Here is an 18,644-nt window from a genome sequence, read left to right as displayed (position 1 = left end):
AGGTTTGCTGTGAGAATCTGAAAGATCATTGCGTACCTTTCTCCTTGAGCAAGGTCTCTACCTCCAGCTTGACGCTGTCGTTCCAGTGGGTGATGTCCACGTGCAGCGAGTAATCGCAGCAGGCCTTCTCATCTGCCCACTGCTTCCACTGCTCGAAGGCTTCGATCAGGCTGCTGCCTGGATCGGGGATCACGTGATCCACTGTGGAGGAGAAATCAGTCAGAGGGTCATGCAGGGGACAACTAAAGTATAGTATATCCAGAAAGACAAGGGGGTGTTTTTACCGATGACTTCCATCAATGGTACAATTGCCGCCCCTCCCATTAAGTCACGTTAACCACCAGTTCTGTTTATTGATTCTGCAGCTTCACTGCATATTATACGAGTTCTGCCATTATTGAACTTTGTGTCATTGTAACATTGTATCGGAAATGGTAACTGGATATTAGGGTGTGCGAATAAACAGCACAATCATGCCAGTGAGACTGATCAAAAGGCCTCTTTAGTCTCCTCTGGCTAACGTGTGATTCAGGGAGATGGAGGCTGAATCTCAATACGAAGAATGCAAAGATCGTACTTGCGGCGTTGGCAAGAGCGGTCTTGCTAACCTGCCTAACAAAACCGAACTTGGCCGCAGTGAATCATGGGATTGGTCTTGTTCGGCGAGGCTGCAACCAATAGATCCCTGATATTTGGGGCGGAGCAAGACCAATATCTTGGGATTTTATTTTTTTTTCTGTCCTTGAGTATTGGAACTGGTCTTCGGTGATGGAAGATGATGTAAAATGGATGCGCCAGAACACAAGTACGGTCAAGTATGCATATTGAGAAAGACCCGGAGATTTTTTATTTTTTTTTTGGCAAAGCCATCGGCCAACTGACAGTGACTGGTGGGTTTTTGTGTTTTGGTTTCCTTGCTTCTACACAGTGACCGAGCCTCAAGTCTGGAGTCAGTCACCGCATTCGGTTCTCATTTAGCACGGAGGAAGCCCAGACGCTGGGACAAACGGCTCCCATCCCGGGGGCCAGTTACCGCGCTGCTGCAGCACTTCAGTCAGTCCATCCCCTTAATGCTCACAGATCGTTCTCCACCCTGAAATGCCATCCGACGCTGGTACCGTAAGACAGAAAAATCGTCTGTGTTTCTAATTTGGTGAGAACCATAAATAGTACATCGCTTCCAATTATTTGAGTTTTTCGTAAAACAGCCCTTTGTGATGCATGATGGGAGTTAAGTAGCTTGAGTCTTGGAACGAGACTCAATAACCACAGTGGAGCTCGGGGGGGGCTCTAAAGCAGAGATCGTTTATCCGCCGGGCGACGGGGAACCGGTCATGTGAGGGAGTCGCCTTCCAGGCAAGACGGCCAAAGGTGACGGCGAGCCGGTCGCATGTCTCGCATTCCCCTCCCCCGACATCCTGCGCTGCCGCTTTCATGCGGTTTTAATGCAAAGACCAAGACTTAAAAGCCTTTTGCAGGGAAGCAGAGGGACTGCACTCCATTCCTTTAAAAAGGGCTGTGCATGATTCAGTGGTTTAGGCCTCTGTGCATGTGATTGGGATTTGAACCGATGACCTTCCATTCTCAGCGGAATAGTCGCGTGTCCTGTAGGCCCCTGAGCAAGGCCAATACCCCCCAGAAATGGCCCAGGGGTGTCAGATAAATCGACTGACCCTTTGCTTGGACCTCAGGCATCAGTCTCAACTATATATATGTGTCCCACAGAAGAGCATGATGGGATATGTAAACGGAGGGCAATGTACCGCATTCGTGACCTACACCTCAGAACATTCTACAGCTGTGCCGAATTCGGCACTGATTAACTTCCGCCACTCACATGACGGCCTTTAATACACCCGCCACAGCTGAGGTCGCACAGCGTAGCCTCTGTTTACACCCGTACAGCGCTCCTGTTGTCCCAAGCCTGCACGCTCCCCCTCCGCACCGATTCCGGAATCCTCTTTGTGAGTCCGTGCAGACTGCAGCTCATTAATGGTTAAAACCGTAATAAACACGCAATCCGGTGGCCAGCTGTCCTTGCGGCTGCCCGTGTCCCGGAGAGTCCATGGTGGATCTTGTCTTTCAGCCGACCCCTTTCCCTGCCCCCCCCCCACCCCCCCCCCCCCGGAAGGCCGCCCACCCACGACCCACCGCAGCTGCTCCCACGCGGCAGATGTCTCTTTGTTGCAGGTACCGGCACTACTTGCTGTTTCTGCCTTTTGTCTGACCGTGGATGACTCCGTACGGAGGGGTCTTTCACTAAGACCCATAAGACCCACGCTCTTTACGACAGGCACCCATATTCGCAATAAAACCCCAAAAATGTATATCTTGTTGGCTGTGGAGACAATATCTGAGGCGACCCAAATTTTTTTCATTTAAAGAAAATGCAGAAAATGTCTTGAAGTCAATACTTACACTTAAAGTTAAACCTAAACTGCAAGACTCTCTCAAGAACCACAATCTAACTGCAGAGAAAAACTCATTCAGTCCATGAGATACGTTTTCAAGAAATTCTGTGGACTTGGTGAGTTTGGAAATTTAACTAAAGTTCTTTGTTGGATTACACGGGTACTGAGCAAGTTATTGTTCCTAAAACTGTAACATACGATGAGGAAATGGAGGAAATTTTGCTCTTCCGTTACTTGACTATGGACAGAATATGCTTTACTGAGAACGTGCTATATTACAAAGTGTGAGGGAGTATCTGTTAAGTAGTTAATGCTTAATTTGTAAATTGGAAGGTATTGAAAGGTGAAAGACATTATAGCTGAGGGGTGACAAGGCAGCCACAGGTCCCGGAAGGTATACAAAACATGGTTTTGAAAACATGCTCTGTATTTTTAAGAATAAATCGAAACTAATAAAAGACGTCGACATGCATAAAAATTGGTTTGTAAATTTAAAATGCATATTTCATTTTTTTATTTTATGCAATTGTTTTTTTTTTTTTTGTTGTCAGATCCATGAAAATCAGTCAGTCGAAAACGGAGCAGTTCTGGAACGCACTCCGACACTGGCTAAGGCCCTTCACAGAAGAAAGCGAGTTCCTCACCAATCATGGTGGTCCCTCCAGCCAAGGCCGCCTTGGACCCCTGGCAGAAGTCATCCACAGTGGTGGTACCCCTGTAGGGCATCTGGAAGTGCGTGTGGATGTCTATCCCCCCAGGAATGACCATCTTCCCATTGGCCTCGATAGTCTTCACCCCTCCAGGGACAATCAGGTTGTCTCCAATTTGCCTTGTCAGGAAGGGAAAGTAGGTTAACTTCTCTCAAACATCTTAAAACACAGTGTAGCATAGAGTCATTTTAAAACGCTACCAGCTTTCTATTCAAATGCTCATTTTAACAAGACATAATAATAAATATTGATAATCCATGTAACTAATGGATGCTTGAGTGAAGATTTCTGAACTGCTCTGGGTGTTAAACCGGTAAAGTAGTCTTTTGTTTTAGGCAAGGATTCAAGACATGCATTCTCCCGTCCCAGTACTCAGTCGTAGCTGTGAATAACTGTGTTTCATTTTGGTAAACTCGTGTTCACCGCGACATGTGCTGTAGACTGCGATACAGCCGTGTGTAAAGGTCGCTTACTACAGAGGAAACTGCGAGTACTCAGACACGGACAAGCCATGCCCTGGGTAACAGGCATGCGGCACTAATGTCTCTGGGAGCTCTTCCCAGCTTTTGCGGTTGCCCCACCCCCCCCCAAGAGGACATAGTATAAGACAAAGGGACCCGCTGAGCGAAAAGCCAACAATGCCCAATAATGTTTTGAGAACAGGCCGGAGCTCGAACATCACGATGCCTCGCATCTGGAAGTGGTGTTGTGCGGCCGGCCGAGAGTGCCGGGTGCCAGTGGCAGACGCCAAGCCCAAAACCATAACAGCACGGATGACGGGGCGCTTACTTAATGAGACCGTCTTCCATGTAAATGTCGGCGTATAAGGACTGGTCATCGTTCACGATCCTGCCGCCCTTGATCAGCAGCCTGTCGCTCTGGAAAGAGAGGAGATGCGGCGGGTTAGGGGCAAATGGCACAACGACGTTACTCCATAGCGCCGCCCTGGTGGCTGTGCAGTTTTCTCATAAAAGGTGAAGATTATGGGGAGCGTGGGGCCACCCGCCAGACCCACACATAGTCCTGTATGATCACCACAGCCGCCTCTGCCGGTGGCCCAATTCGCCTATAGGGGCCACCAGCAAGCAATCCAGGAGTTGAAGAGCGTATGGGAACTAGGATAAGCTATAAACACTCAGGAAAAATGTCTACAAATACCAAGAGGACTTGGGTGGGGGGGGGGGTGGCCCTGTTGGCATGGACACAAGACTTCATTTGGAACAGAGAGGAGACAATCTTAGTACAAGCCAAGCTTCCTCCGGCCTTTATACAAAAACTATCAGGTGCTAAAAAGCCCCACAGCGGGGAAAACATGATTTTTAGGTCAGAGAGGAATGGGGGTATGGGGTACCAGGGGAGATATCACATATTCATGCATTCGTATAGTGCGACAGGTTGTAATCTTTTTCCATAAAAATCTTGACTTCGTGGGCCCACAGAAATCGAGTATCGATTTCCTTTATTGTTTCCCCATCGGTGCACATTTGATGCGATTCACTGTCTGGAGGGGGAGTCACTGGCAGACAGGCGGCTCGGCCATTTCAGAAGAAGCCGCACCGGCAGACTGCTGACGGCTGCAGATCTCAAGCTGCCCGTTAACCCCCGGCTATCCGGGAGGATCACACAGAAAATTATGCAGAGGAGAGAGTCTGGCAGATAAAGGGGTTCAGCCTCGTGTCTGATATCACAGATGATAACCCTCGTGCAAATCAAAATGGTAAATATACGCTCATGGGAGTTGTACTAAAAATAAAAAAGTTATGTGTAACAACATGAGGTGGGACCAAGACATCTGATTGGTTGGTCCCACCTCCACTACAATCTGATTGGTTGGGAGAGATGACCAATCATTTTTCATTCTGCCCTCAGAACTTGTTTGTGTAAATGAAACTCCCATGAGCTGAATATACAAACTGCTCTAAATAAGATTCCTTAAACCAAAAGGTTTATGGGTCCGGGGGCAATTCTGATATTTTTTATAAAGGTAGGAGGCATAAGATGACCATAATGCCTACGATTGGCCATCCTTTTCATTAGCCAATAATAAGCATGAAATTGATGAGTGATTGGCCAGGGGAGTATCCCCTCCCCTATCAGCTTTCGGGTGGGGCCAGAGGCCCTAGAGTCCCACCCTGTTCAGATCTTAGCTATCTTCTAACCAGTAATCCTGGTCAGGACCACAGGAGGTCATAAAGCCCATCCCAGACAGCAGAGGGAACAAGGCTGGGGTACATCCTGGATGCGGTGCAAGTCCGTCGTTAGGATCTGAGATTATCTGGATGCATTTTCCATGTGTACAACTCTTTGATATCCACACAATGAACCCACCTTCTTCACACACACCAGCCCAGTCCTCCACTGACAGGCACCCCCTTAATTAAGGAGCAGACCACAGCCATCTGCCCCCCCCCCCCTCCCTCCCTTCCCCCACCAAAAGCCCCTTGCACTGATTGGTCAAATGTTTTCTCTCTCTACCCATCAGACACGAAGGAGTCACACTGGCCCCTTTGTTATGCTAATGCTAAGGAGCTTGTTCAGGGCGTGACAATGAGCGGAGTCTGGCTCTGAAACAATAGTAATGCAGACACGGGGGTCTAAGTTCCTCCTCCCAATGCCCACAGCACCTGAGTGGATCCAGTGCACCACCAGATTCTGTCCCAGCAGAGCGTCAACACAGACGCAGCACAGAAATCTCACGGACGGATCGGCACTTTGTCACACTGCGCTACTCATCCGGAAGCTCGGTGGAAATCTCCACACCGCTGCAGGCTCCTCTTATCCCCGATCTTCCCTCCACCCTCTCCTCTATATAACATTTTACATGCCATGTGGTCTGGTTTAAAAGTCTGGAAATATCAAAATCTATTTTTATTTGATAAAGTTTAGTAGGTTAATGCGTTTCTATAAATTTCTTAATGGGCGGAGTTAAATGAAAAGGAGGTTTTTTTAAAAAAAGTCTTCAGACCCTCTAGTTCTTTCACAGGTTAAATTTCAAATTACAGATTAAATTATTAAATTACTGTCATGTATTTATCGAGTTTTTTTTTTTTTTTTTTTTTTTTTGGCTGCTGGAAAACGTCCGGTTGCCATCGCAGGGCAGAGGAACAGCATGAACGACAGACAGAATCAAATCCATGATCATTTTTAATGACCCGAGTTTGGAAAGTGCATCTGTTTTGAAATTCGTGGGCAAAGTCGGCCACTCTAATTCTACCCGAGACCGCCGAACCTTCTGAGTGGTCGGAGACCCTGATAATTCTCTACAAAGAAGCACCGCAGCTCGATCCAGTGGACATAGTGACGTTCCCTTCCATCTCACCGCAGCCCCAGGGATGTAACTGCTGCTCACCCCGACCAACACTGCGGTCGCAACCCAGCAAACAAGCAAGTCGGCACTCCTCAACAAGGATATCTATTGGACAGTTCCTTGGGAAAAGAAGGCGGGCCTTGTTGGAGGCCTGACCAATCATTTCAAGCATGGAACCTGACCTCTGACCCTTTGCTCTTATCTGGAAGAAAAAAAAAAACTGCTGGATGAATATGAGAGAACATCAAGTTTGTTTTACCACCATGGTCACCCTCAGCTTGCATAAAAGACGTGTATTCAGACCGATACTCCTGCTCTGGTGGGATTATCAGAAGCTTTAAATGTGGTTAAGTGATCATCTGGCATTAAACCGTAGATGATCCATGATCAGTTGTACTGACCTCAGCCACCATACTTCACATACAGATGGTTCCTAAAGCCCATTAAGCTGAAAACAGCTTAATGTATGATACATCAGCAGGGCAGCCCCACTGCAGGAACTGTGCACCGTGCATTAGAAAACCATTAATGCACACTGCACTTTTAATTTTAACCTGCAATGTACACATTTTGCAAGTGGTCAGGGGGAAAAAATAGTACATTCTAATTTAACTCCTTCTGTCACGTTTCCGGATACAATTCCACTGCAGGGGGAAAACAATGAAATGCACATTTTAATTTTAAAACCACATTTTAATTTTGTCTTAAGTTGTTCTGAGTGGTATTTATTTTGTTTTTACCAAAGATCATTAAAACGCTATCAAAAACCCTAAGTGGGGAAGCTATGTAGTTCCACTACATGACTTCAGTGAGCTTCTTTAATTAAGTTTATATAACATGTTTTTTGGGTTGTTAGGGGGGAAATGGTCGCCTTTAATTCTTTGGTTTGTAAGCGAGGACATACACTAGGATGCGGTCATACAACGCACCATTTTTATAGACTGGATGGCGGTATGAATGAAGACTTTTGTTGGTGCTAGCAGGGAAGCACAACAGCCAAAAAATACAGCCAACAGAACATTACAGAGGACACCGGCTCTGGTGCCAAGATGTGTAAGTTGGGCGCGGAGAGACGGATGGAAGGAGAAAATCACTCAGCATGCGAGCCAGCCACTTAGTTTCAAGCGTGTTGCCTAGCAACAAAAATATTTACTTTCTCTTCAAAGACAGATTACGTTTTTTTTCTGTGGAAATGTCAAAACTGCATAGCTTACCAATCAAAATAAGTTCCTCACTTCTCACACTTGCAGCGATCCTTATCCTGAAATTGTTATCGCTTATAATGCCGTCGTCAATTGATTTGTGTGTTTTTTTTTTTTCGTGAAATTCTCATTGGAATGACTTCGATTTTCTCTAAACTTAAATCTCGTTCGCGCAGCTCTGCGGAAAAGGTGCATTAATTTAGTTTGCGCATTTTCACATGCATTACCGCGGGGAAAGGGGGACCTGCCCTGCATGCAGTAACCCCCGCAAGCATAACTCAGTTTTCTTGACAGTGTCCCGACAGCCCACCCTGCCCCGCCGCACTGACGAAAAATGCGAGCGTTTTTTAATTATCATTTATTTCGCTGCTGTCGCTGCACCTCTAACGTGCAGGATACAGCTGGGGGGATTATTTACACGGAAGCCTCACCGAGCTGCTGTGAGTGGATGGGAAAAACGAAGCCACGCCTAAAAAAGCCTGCTGAAATATTTTTATTTCTGCTTTCCTATTAAACTGACTTTCCCCCCGAGGATTTTTTTTCATTAAAAAAAACATAATCCAACATGATTGATTTATGCTTAAACATCTGCACAGTGTATAAATACATATTTGCTTACAAATCTATTTTGCCCAACGATGTTCACTCAAAAGCAAATAATGTTCGCTATTATGTTATCATTTGGAAAGAAATGTAATACAAGCGCTCTGAGTTGTCTTAGGAAATAACAGACTTGTTAAAACACCTTAAATTTTAAAGCAAAACATGCTATTTTTTGCATGCATATCAGCTAAAATGAGATGATGGAGAGAATGAAAGGAGCGCAGACCATATTAAATAAGTATTACATAAATTTCCATATTTGATTAGATTCCCCACAGTGTTACTTGAAAACCTCAATCTCTATTTCCGCAGCTATAGCGTAACAGTCCAAGCAGGTGTCCATGCATACGCCGGGCCGTCCGTTAAATTATATACCGGCCATGCAAACTTTAAATACTCCCATTTATACGTTTATTAGAAGTAGCCGAGCTGCGAGTTCATGGAGGCGACACCGATTCTGGCCGTCCGGCACAACCCGGAGCCATTTGCGAATATGGCGGAAACAAAGAGCGGCTCTCCCGGGTCCTGAACAACACCCAGCACCGGTCAGACATGGGCGCAAAGAGCGTTTCCCTGCAGGCAGCAATCCGCCCAAAGTCCCCCCCCCCCTCCCCCAGCCCCAACTAAACCGGTTTCGTTATTTATTATTATTGCATACTTGCAGTGCAGAAAATAAAACGCCACACTGCCGGTCTTGTTTTAATCTCGGATGGGCGTGGGGAAATCGGTGGGGGTTTTTTTCCCAGCAGCGGCACGACAGACAGGCGGAGTTTTAGTCCTACATGAAAACGCATAAATACTTTATGACCGAAATAAACGTATCTGTATATGAAATTCTAGCTGAATTGTGTATCTATCGTTTGTGTCCGTTTCTATCTATATCTATAGTCATACGGACAACCACGATCTCTTTTGTATAAATTTTGTATATATATTCTACGTGAAATATATTTTGCACATACGGATTACAATTTATATAGCACAGACTTGTCTATTCACGTAATTAGATGAAAAGAAGAAAATATTAAATTTCTACTTCTACAAGGGATCTCTGCGTTGCAATTAGACAATCACGTTTCCCTGCATATTACAAAGACATTTTTAATAGTTTGATAGTTAACAGCTGATAAGTCTCGTCGTCTGTGCCCAGCCCCAATGCAACGTCTGGGGTATATAGCATAGCCAATATGATCACTGCCCAACAAAGAAGATGCAAGTCACCTTTAAGAAAACGCCTCGTTTCACTCACAATGAGATTCACCCCCTTGCTGTAATTTTATACGATTCCAACTGGCTTTCACAAATGCATAACACACGGTTATATTAACCTTTGCAGGAAACAGTGCGAATACAGAATAATAAAAAAAACTCTAAACGCCATACACAAAGCAGAAACGTTAAATGACACCTGGCTTTCTGCATGTTCCACAATCGTATTAAACGTTAAATTCATTCTGACTTACAGTGATCTTTGGGATATTCTTTTTTCCTTGGTAAGACATATTTGTTCAGGGCTAAATACTACGAGGATGCAAAATCCGTGCTTTGTATGTATATATATTTTCCCGGATGGTGTCTCTGCTGCTGGTGCGTAGATGAGAAATAAAGAATGGGCGCCTCCTCTCTCTCTATGCAGCGCTAAAAGCTCTTTCGCCGCTAGCGTGAAAAAGCGTCTATCCTCAGCAAGAGCGCTGATCCGCGGGGCTCCTCCCTCGCTGCACACCGCTCAGGAATTCCTGCAATACGCCTATTGCCCCACTAGAGGGCGATATAACAACGGCGTTCCTGCAGCCTTGCAGGACAAAGGCGTGTAAATAAACGATATTCTCCTATTTTAAATTGGGGGCAAATAAAATATGATCGTTTTAAATGATTAATAATTTACTGTTATCACCCGTAAGTCCGAACTTTCTGCATTCATGGTGGCATCATCCCAGGTAGTTCACGAAAGCATAGACATTATACTTAGGAAGAGGCAAGATATTACAGAATACATGCTGAATAGGTATTAAAATGTTCTTTATCCTATTATTACAGTAACATCCAACTGTTGGAACGTTCCATTATGTTGAAAGGCTTTAACGTGTCTCCGGATGTATACGGAAACGGATACAGACACCGCTAACATAGTGAATCAAACGCAAACACCTCAAAGGGGAGTTAACGGTATGCGCGAGGCTCATCGACTGACTGCAGTCTAACCCATAACCAGGTTTTCCCAGATTCTTGACTTGACCCCCCCCCACCTCCACCCAACTCATAAAAAAAAAATCAAGTGTACTCTGTGTGCGAATGTAACTTACATTTTTTTTTAAATCATCATGAATACAGTATTTGATTCGCAAGTCATTCACTGGATAATTTATCATTACTACTACTACTACTACTGTTATTATAAATAGAAGAAACGTAAGGAAATATAGAAGTGTATTTATTTAAAACTGTAATTTAAGAACTACTTTACAGTATATTAACAGCCTGAATATCAATGGTACAATTTTCATAGGAAGCACTTGGCTATATGACTTTACATTAAAAAAAACTAACTAATAATCAGCCTACAAATTACCTACAGTCAGCTTTTTCCTTTTTCCTGCCCGAGTGGCTTCCTGTAAAAATAATGTACATAAATGTAGACCACCGAGCAATTTTTGTTGGCCGTCATCGTGTTTATGCCGGCACGTAATGGAAGAGAAGCATCGTAAAATTCTATGGATTTGGAATTCGGTGTTTTTTACGGTCCACTGCTGGCTTCAGGTATTAAACATTTGCAGAAGGACACTTCAATGGAACAAAGAGGAAATACGGGACATTAGCTTGCCGGCAACAGCTGTTGGGGCTTGGCTCTTCACAGAACTTCCATGTGTGTCTATTGTCTAAGGAGATCCCCCTCCCCATAGCCCCAATGCCCACCCCCTACCCCCCTCCAAGCCCCTTATTGCTTAATGAGGTAACTATTCTTTTGGTCCAAGCAGTGTAACCAGAAGAGTGACATCATCAAAGTCCAAGAAGCACTTTTATGGGTGAAGCTGTAGCTCCAAACAGCCATAATGTGGTCTAATTCAGTCAGAAGCAGGCGGTCATGTAGACACCAAAGGTCACTGAGGACCAAACCCCCAACATGACCCACAGATGGGAGGGCTCCCGACCATTTTCCACATTGCATTGTTCTTTTGACCCTTCATGGTGGATGGATTGGTGGGTGTTAGGTGCAGATGGACCGTGACTTCTAAAAATCCATCACCGGGGAATGTATCAACAATAGACCTGGAATATTAAGGACTGTGCTACTGGAGAGGCCTGTGGACATCTGTGCTTTACAGGCGTGACTCTGTATATATCGGTGTGTGAGATGGAACTTTAGCTGGCAGCTCCCTGCACCCATCTCCTGCCAATCCTCTTGGTGTGGCCTTCAGCCTATACAGACTTCAGGAGATTTGGAGTGTATGTCCCCAGCAGGGAACAGTGTAAATGTGGCATCCCTCAGAGGAGAAACCCAGCCCCCCCAGAGACCAAAGCCTTCCAGGATTTCCTGCTGGTTTAATTTTGCCGTTTTACAATCAAGAAGGAAAGAGAATATTTTTTGCTTGATGGCATAATCATGGGGTTGGGGAAAGTAGCATCTGATGCTATTGAACTTGGTAAAACATCCAAGTCAAACTAATGGGGAGGGGGAGGGGGAGTTTATGCACATATGGAGCAAATATGATTAAGTCTGATATTCTGAGTATTCATCTGACGATGAAACAGCTGCCGATCATTTTTAAATAAGCAGGGTTGCGTGCAGATTCCTGCAGAGCGGAGCACATAGCCCGACAGAGCGCGAGAGTGAGGATGAACAGAACCCTGGCGCGCGGAGGAGATACACTTACTGTAATTAGAAGCAGTTGGCACGGTCTGGCGTCGACAATGCCACGGCAATGTCAGGAAATAGTGATAGAGAGCTGGCGCGACGGCAGTCCTTAGCTCGACACTGCACGGGAACCAGTGGAAGAGGTTCAGTCGAGGCCAGAATAATGCAGCACTTAGCCAAAATTAGCAGGCGCCGTGAACCGTGTCAGAGGCGCACCAAGTGCAGACTGTTATTTTAACTCCGGTGGTGTCTGAGGAAAGCCTCTGTTTTCTGCAGAATCAGCGTTCAAGGCGACCGGCGCCTGTGACACGCAAAGATCTGCGTTTTCCTACGTTGGTAGGTTGAGCGCAGATTCAATACGTTGTGACATTAAGAAATACGTACAAAGCACAGGCTAAAAGACCAAACGCGTGGAAGAATGAAGGTCGGCTCGAGGGAAAAAAAGTCAAACAAAACAAGCCTTTCAAAATGTGTTTATTATAAAATATTGCAATTATAAGCCTGACCACATGGCGGCTGGGCAGCCCCTTTACATAGCGTAAGAACAAGGGGAATGTACAAAAAAAATGTAAAGAGATGCACAATAAAGTCTGTAGTTAGGACGCAGCTTTGGTTCTTAATATTCGCTCTGCTTATTGCTAAGGATGCGACAAAAATGGTCCGGCTTCTTATCGAGCGAGGCTCTGCTTCCTTGGAAGGCTGTCAGACGCCGAGTGGCCCTGGATCTGTCATTGCTGGACTGCAGCACAATCATCCTCAGGTCCCATTAATGCACTTCCTTGTTCTGGGGCAACGAGGTCAGTGACTATAAATCATCCCCGCGTGCTTTACTTTGGCTTGCGGGAGGCCGACATAATTGCAATGTTTCGTGAGTCAGACGGCTCGGTTCCGCCACAGAAAGGACCGCAGGCCGAATTGCTAAGGATGATATTAAAACTGAGCGTAAGAAGCAAACTTAACCACTTACTGGTGGCTTAGCAAATCCTTACAAACGTTTTGAAACTGTCCTTCGACACTGCTATAAAATGCATGCATGTATAAGCCTGGGTCCAATCATTCCAATATATTTCTAACACCGGTAAAAACAAACTTCGTAGGCTATTCACTAAGCATGCAGAAAATGAGAGCAGAACGGTTCTACACAGTCATGCTTTGGGGGGGGGGGGGGTAATTCGTGTGTAATTTAAACCGCAAAACCTAGTACACATGTTAACAACAAAACAAGTGTTAATCGACCGCCTTAACGTATGCCGAAGTTACACAGAAACGAATCTACAGCTATAGACCAAAAGATCACAGGCAGGCCTACAGATCACATTTATAGGCTATAGGTGACCTGAAAGATTTTGTTTCTAGTAAAAGGGATAATTATGAAATGATATCAAAATATTTTAGCGGGGTTAATCGGGAAACGCGAGCTGTACAGTACAGACAGGCCCCTGAAAATGTCAACAGTCCTGTAGACCTTGTTGTCCTAATGAACAAGACACCTATATTTAACGCAACACCCGACAAGTGTGCAACGGTGTTCAGGAACAATACCCTTCGTATTCGCTCCATATTTTAATGAATGTTTTCTAAATGAGAACTTTTTTATTAAATTTTGAAAAGGACATTCCTTCCATCTGAGCAGAGAAAATTGTGGGTGAATGACAGGCCATTTTCCAATTTTCTAAGGCATTACGTTATAGGGAAGATACTCAAAACTTTCCTAGAAACAAACTCAGTATGGTCATTAATACATGAAATAGTCTTATTAGGTTATTTCGGATAGGTAGAACATTCCATCCCTTTTATACTGGTTGAAAAAAAAGTATGCAATTTACAATGAGTCAGAGGCACTTTGTCCGAAACGTTTTTACCCTTAAATGTTAAGACGTGTATTATTTAGTGAGTCAAATGACTTCATGTGACCGTACGTTCCCCGAGCATCTGGAAGCCGTTGGGGCAAAGGGTGAACACCCCCCCCCCCCCCCGCCCCCCCGTAATACAGAATAGCAGCTGTCACTGCCTGAGCTGCAGACATCACTGTTAATTATTCTCACTTACATCATTTTCCATATTTCGTTTGAAATACCTGCAGCTAGCAGCATGGTAATATCCGGTCACCAAACGCTCACGCTGGTGAAACTCTCGTATAGATTAATCCAGGACGTTCGGTGGTGTCACGCAATTATACCCTAAATAGTCCGATAAACCAGACAGGCGTTTTTACACTTCATGACATGGCTATAAACTTAAATCTCCGGTATAAAATGTTTCAAATGCATTGGTTAATTGGAATGAAAATTAGAGGACATTTTAATGAGAGCCACACAGCTGAACGAGTCTATAAAATGTGGATTATGATGGATGTATTTTTTCCACTTAATGTGATGACGATCAAAACTCGTAAATGTAGATGAACTTACGTTTATGTCATCCAGATTCTGCAGGACTTCCTTTCCTCCGGTAGTTTTTATTTCGATGCCCGAATCCCTCGGCTGACGCTCCCCAGAGAGCCTCTCTGTACATGGGCTGCATCTCTCAATATCTGGACTCGTCACTTCTTTGGATCCCTCCTTTTTACTTCGCTGGCCGACGCTCAGAGCATCGAAATCGATGGTCTTGCTTTCATAAGCCCCCTCGACGTTGCAGAACATGCCGCCGTATTTTTGCCGTGGTACCTGGTCCGTCGTTCCCGGTCGGGCGAGATAAACCGGCAGGTCATCCTCCTTGTCCCAGTTCCTCTTGCGTTCGGCCATGATCTTAAGGCGAAAGGAGATGGAGGAAAGAAGACGAAAGTCTCCAAATTGTGCCGAGCCAAGTGTCCTACTGTAGCACTGGCAGCGGCACCAGGAGGAAACTTAATACCGGAGGTGGCAGCGCTGCCTGTTATCCCAAGACCAGCAAAGGATATTGCCGGTGCATCACACTCTCTCACTTATTCATCTCCCATCTGGAGGGGGGGGGGGGTCTAAACGTATAGGCAGCCTTCAACAACTAAACCAACTAACTAACCTATAGGCAGCGTTCGATATGTTAAGGTATCCCTTAAAAACTGGGTTAGAACTTGCTGTAGAACTACTCTTCATAAGGAACGCGTTGAATTTACTATAAGGAGGCAAAGCTCATTTGTATAGGTGCTAAATTTACTGTTTTAAAATATCCAAGTAGGAGACTAGTAATATTAAATTTTTGTAACGATGGAGAAAGTATATACCATCTCACTTTGTAATAACAGTGTTTTAAATAAACGGCTTAAGATCGAGTTCACTAAACTTTTTTTTTTTTTTTTTTTTTTTTTTTTTACTAAATTATTATGAGTCGTGCAGACCCGTGTATCGCACCTTAATATTCAGCATTTGATGGACATCTTAGTTTGTGATCGTTCTTAAACATGAAGTCAAAAGCGCATATTTTGAGTCCAAGATTATTTAAGCAGGTACGTGCACAGACTTTCCGGAGTGGGCAGGTGCGCAAAGAGGGGGGCGTGGCAGAGGAGGTTCCCTTGGTAATTTTTTAGATGGGGGGGGGGGGGGGGGTGTGAGCCTTCGATTAACTATCAGGCACCCCCAACCCCACCTCATCTTGATTATTCGTATGGTTATGCTTCAAAAATTTTATATTTAGCAAATTGACAAAGGAACCAAATTGCTCATTACAATTGCGCACAGACTGTATAAGTAAATGTGCACAACCCTCATCATTAAAATACTTTCCACAGCACCAAGCGCCTCGGCGTAGGTTCTGGGCCAGGGAAAGGTAGTGGCTGTCCTTCAAACGCCTTTTATTGGTCGGACCCTATGCGTGGCTCTTTTACTTTGCGGCAATTAAGGAAGCGCTGTGTCTTTAAGATCAGATTGCGGGACTGACGCCAAACCGGCTGCCGGGGCTCTAACGCTGCAAAAAGACACGGAGGTCCGGTCAGCATAAACTCAGCGATCGGCCGGTCCCGACCTGACAGACTGCTGAGGGACAGGTGACTCTTTCGGAACCTCATCAGCCCGCTCGAATTGAAGCCCTATGTAATAGCATAGCATTAAATGGATAGGCCCTACTGACATCTGTGGTACTGCTTATTTTTTGAGCCAGCACGTTTCCGAAATATAAGTTAGCCTACAAAACTTGGACATTGAATGGAGGATGAAACTCACGCAAATCAAAGCAAAACTGTCTGTCAGGTTCAAATCCATCAAATAAACAGTGTCAGTCGATTTAATCGAGTCAAAACACGGTTTTATGAAATGTCATTTAGGGTTTAAGTGAAAGCTTATTTACATAACCCATTGGTGTGGAGGATTTGGATAGTGGACCTAATGTACGTTGATTTATAAGCCTAATTGCTCCAGGATGCGTTTGCATTTTGCCTTTTGTAAGAGTTCAGAGAGTGAGTTGGCGCTCATGGACTGTAGCAGGGATATTGCAGATATTACTTGTCATGTGCCTCGTTTCCTTCGCGTACAGCCTGTCCCTTTGCGGGGTGACAGAGAGGATTTCATAGCCCGTATTCAGTGGCGGCTTAGAAACACTCATATACCGTGCAGATCTGAATACTCTCCAGGGAACTCGCACGGTCCCGCAAGTCAGGGCTTCTTTGTAGTGCAAATAAACATGAAAGAATGACGTGATAGGCCTAATAAAACTGAAGTGGGGATGAGAAAGTGTACTACGAAATAAGAGGGTTCCAAGAACGGAGATGAAATAATTATATATACAGCTGTGTGTCAGGTGCTTTCTCTACACCAACACACGAGAGCATTGTTAAAACAACCTTTATTTTTATGGAAACGTTTGCAGCGAGACAGGTTATGAAAATGAGTGAGCATTCGTCATTGTATCATGAAATAAAACAGAATTTTGTTTAGAGGATACACAAGACTGACGTATAAACATGGAATTTAAGTTAAACTACTCAAATTATTTTTTAAAAATCCTATGGCACATCAAAACGTTTTATATACTGTGAGAATATTAAATATAAATGCAGATTTCCGGAGTCGCTGTGATAGGCCTGAAGTTGACGCTTCTACACCGCGACTTTTCCCATCGATATCGTGGGGTCGGCGTAAGAAATTAAATTGACTGTTTTGCGAAAGCCGCGGACGACATGCAAAAGTTTTTTAGTAGAAGGGTCGACTGTAAATACATATAAAACAAATATTAAACCTTTGTGTTACAAAAGAAAACTATGAGAATATTATATAAAAGGAATGTTAGAGAACATACTAATTAGTCTGTTTATTCAATCAAAAATTTTGAAACTAAAGGACTTGGTTAATTAAAAAACCAAGTTATGTATAAAGCTAAAAAGATAATATTGCCAAATAACTCACAGAAGTTCTTTGTTTTGAGATAAAGTGATGGTAATAACAGAAGGAAGTTTGATTTTAAAAGTATAATTGTACGGACAACATTAAAACAGATGTGTATTTCAGTATATGGAGTAAAACTGGAATAAATTGGATGACGAGTTGAAAAAATGTTCAACTATTTATCAATTTAAGAAACTACAAAGAAAAAAATATATCTTATGAACTTATGGGTGAATAATGGAGATGGAGTGATATTGTTTGCAAGTTATTTTTGTATGTTAGTTTATATGACCATATGTAATTTACTTTATAATCATTGAGAAAGGGGCAGGACATATAAGAATTTTCTTTTTCCTGTTCGCCTTTTCACTTATGGATTCTATGTACTGAACAGTGTGTGTTAGTGAATTTTTCCAATAGCATCATTAAGCCACAAAGTGCAATACATTGATTGATAAATTGGGAAAAAAAACATTTTATTTATGAAAAAAAGAGCCTAAGGTAGACCTATACGGAGCATTTACAAATATCACGGTTTTGAAGAATTTGCGGAGGACAGTCCGCTCATCCACGGCGCAGATCGTCAAATAGAAGCGGCATGAGATCACGGCAAGTGGAAACTCAGCCGCCACGATGTCAGGAAACGCACCTCCCCGCTAAATCCGGCCATATGGATGCGAACCAGCGGTATAAGTCAGGCATTTTCCTATCAAGATGCCGAAAATGGATCAAGAAACATTCTAACCAAAATATTTATCACGCGCAGGCTTTAAATAGCAGGGATTCGGGGCAGCAATGTCGGTTGGCTCCGCATTGCCCTTTTCCTGCAAAACAAGCCTCGCATTAAGTTAACATTAAAGCACAAGTAAGTCCCTTGTCTGCTGCTTTGGACATAGCAACGTGCTTAGCATTTTTGTCCGATTTAGGAAGATTAAACTTCTTGAAACGATGTCCTCACATGCACAGGGAAGAGAAAATCGTGTTTAGTAAGGCTTTTAATATATATTTCAATTATATAATATATTTTATATGTTTACAGTTAAACGTTCAGCTCTTTCATCACTACTCGGCTGATTTGTGTAGTTCAGACGCTTCCTTTGTTTTGTTGCCTTGGAAACATTCTGATAAACACACGCTGAATACTGTAAGGACAAAGACTCCATTCCCACAAGCGATTGCACACCATCTCTGGCATGACACGTGTTTGAACAACCTTCCCATATGCTAGCGAACTTGTTTTTCCTTCTTTTCTGTCTCTCTCTCT

The 18,644-nt window shown here is 44.0% G+C and overlaps 1 protein-coding gene across 4 annotated transcripts in view; it reads right to left on the bottom strand.

Annotated features, from left to right (window-relative positions):
• Positions 1–14,978, bottom strand: part of dpysl3 (dihydropyrimidinase like 3) — a 30,929-nt gene extending 15,951 nt beyond the window's left edge. Inside the window, exons 1-4 of one of the 4 annotated variants that reach the window (XM_048995415.1) lie at positions 14,498–14,978; positions 3,911–3,999; positions 3,056–3,240; positions 37–201 (exon numbers count right to left, since the gene is read on the bottom strand). In XM_048995415.1, coding sequence (XP_048851372.1) covers positions 37–201; positions 3,056–3,240; positions 3,911–3,999; positions 14,498–14,830 — 772 coding nt within the window. In that variant the 5' untranslated portion in view covers positions 14,831–14,978. Of the gene's footprint in view, positions 1–36; positions 202–3,055; positions 3,241–3,910; positions 4,000–9,696; positions 9,914–14,497 lie in introns of those variants that run through there. The other 3 variants (XM_048995414.1, XM_048995417.1, XM_048995416.1) reach the window with 3 other exon arrangements.
• Between the last annotated feature and the right edge of the window lie 3,666 nt (positions 14,979–18,644).

Source organism: Brienomyrus brachyistius, chromosome 24 (genome assembly GCF_023856365.1).
Source record: "Brienomyrus brachyistius isolate T26 chromosome 24, BBRACH_0.4, whole genome shotgun sequence".
NCBI classification, from domain to species: Eukaryota; Metazoa; Chordata; class Actinopteri; order Osteoglossiformes; family Mormyridae; genus Brienomyrus; species Brienomyrus brachyistius.
Note: the sequence above shows the minus strand (reverse complement) of the source record. Positions and strands in the feature narration are given on the sequence as shown.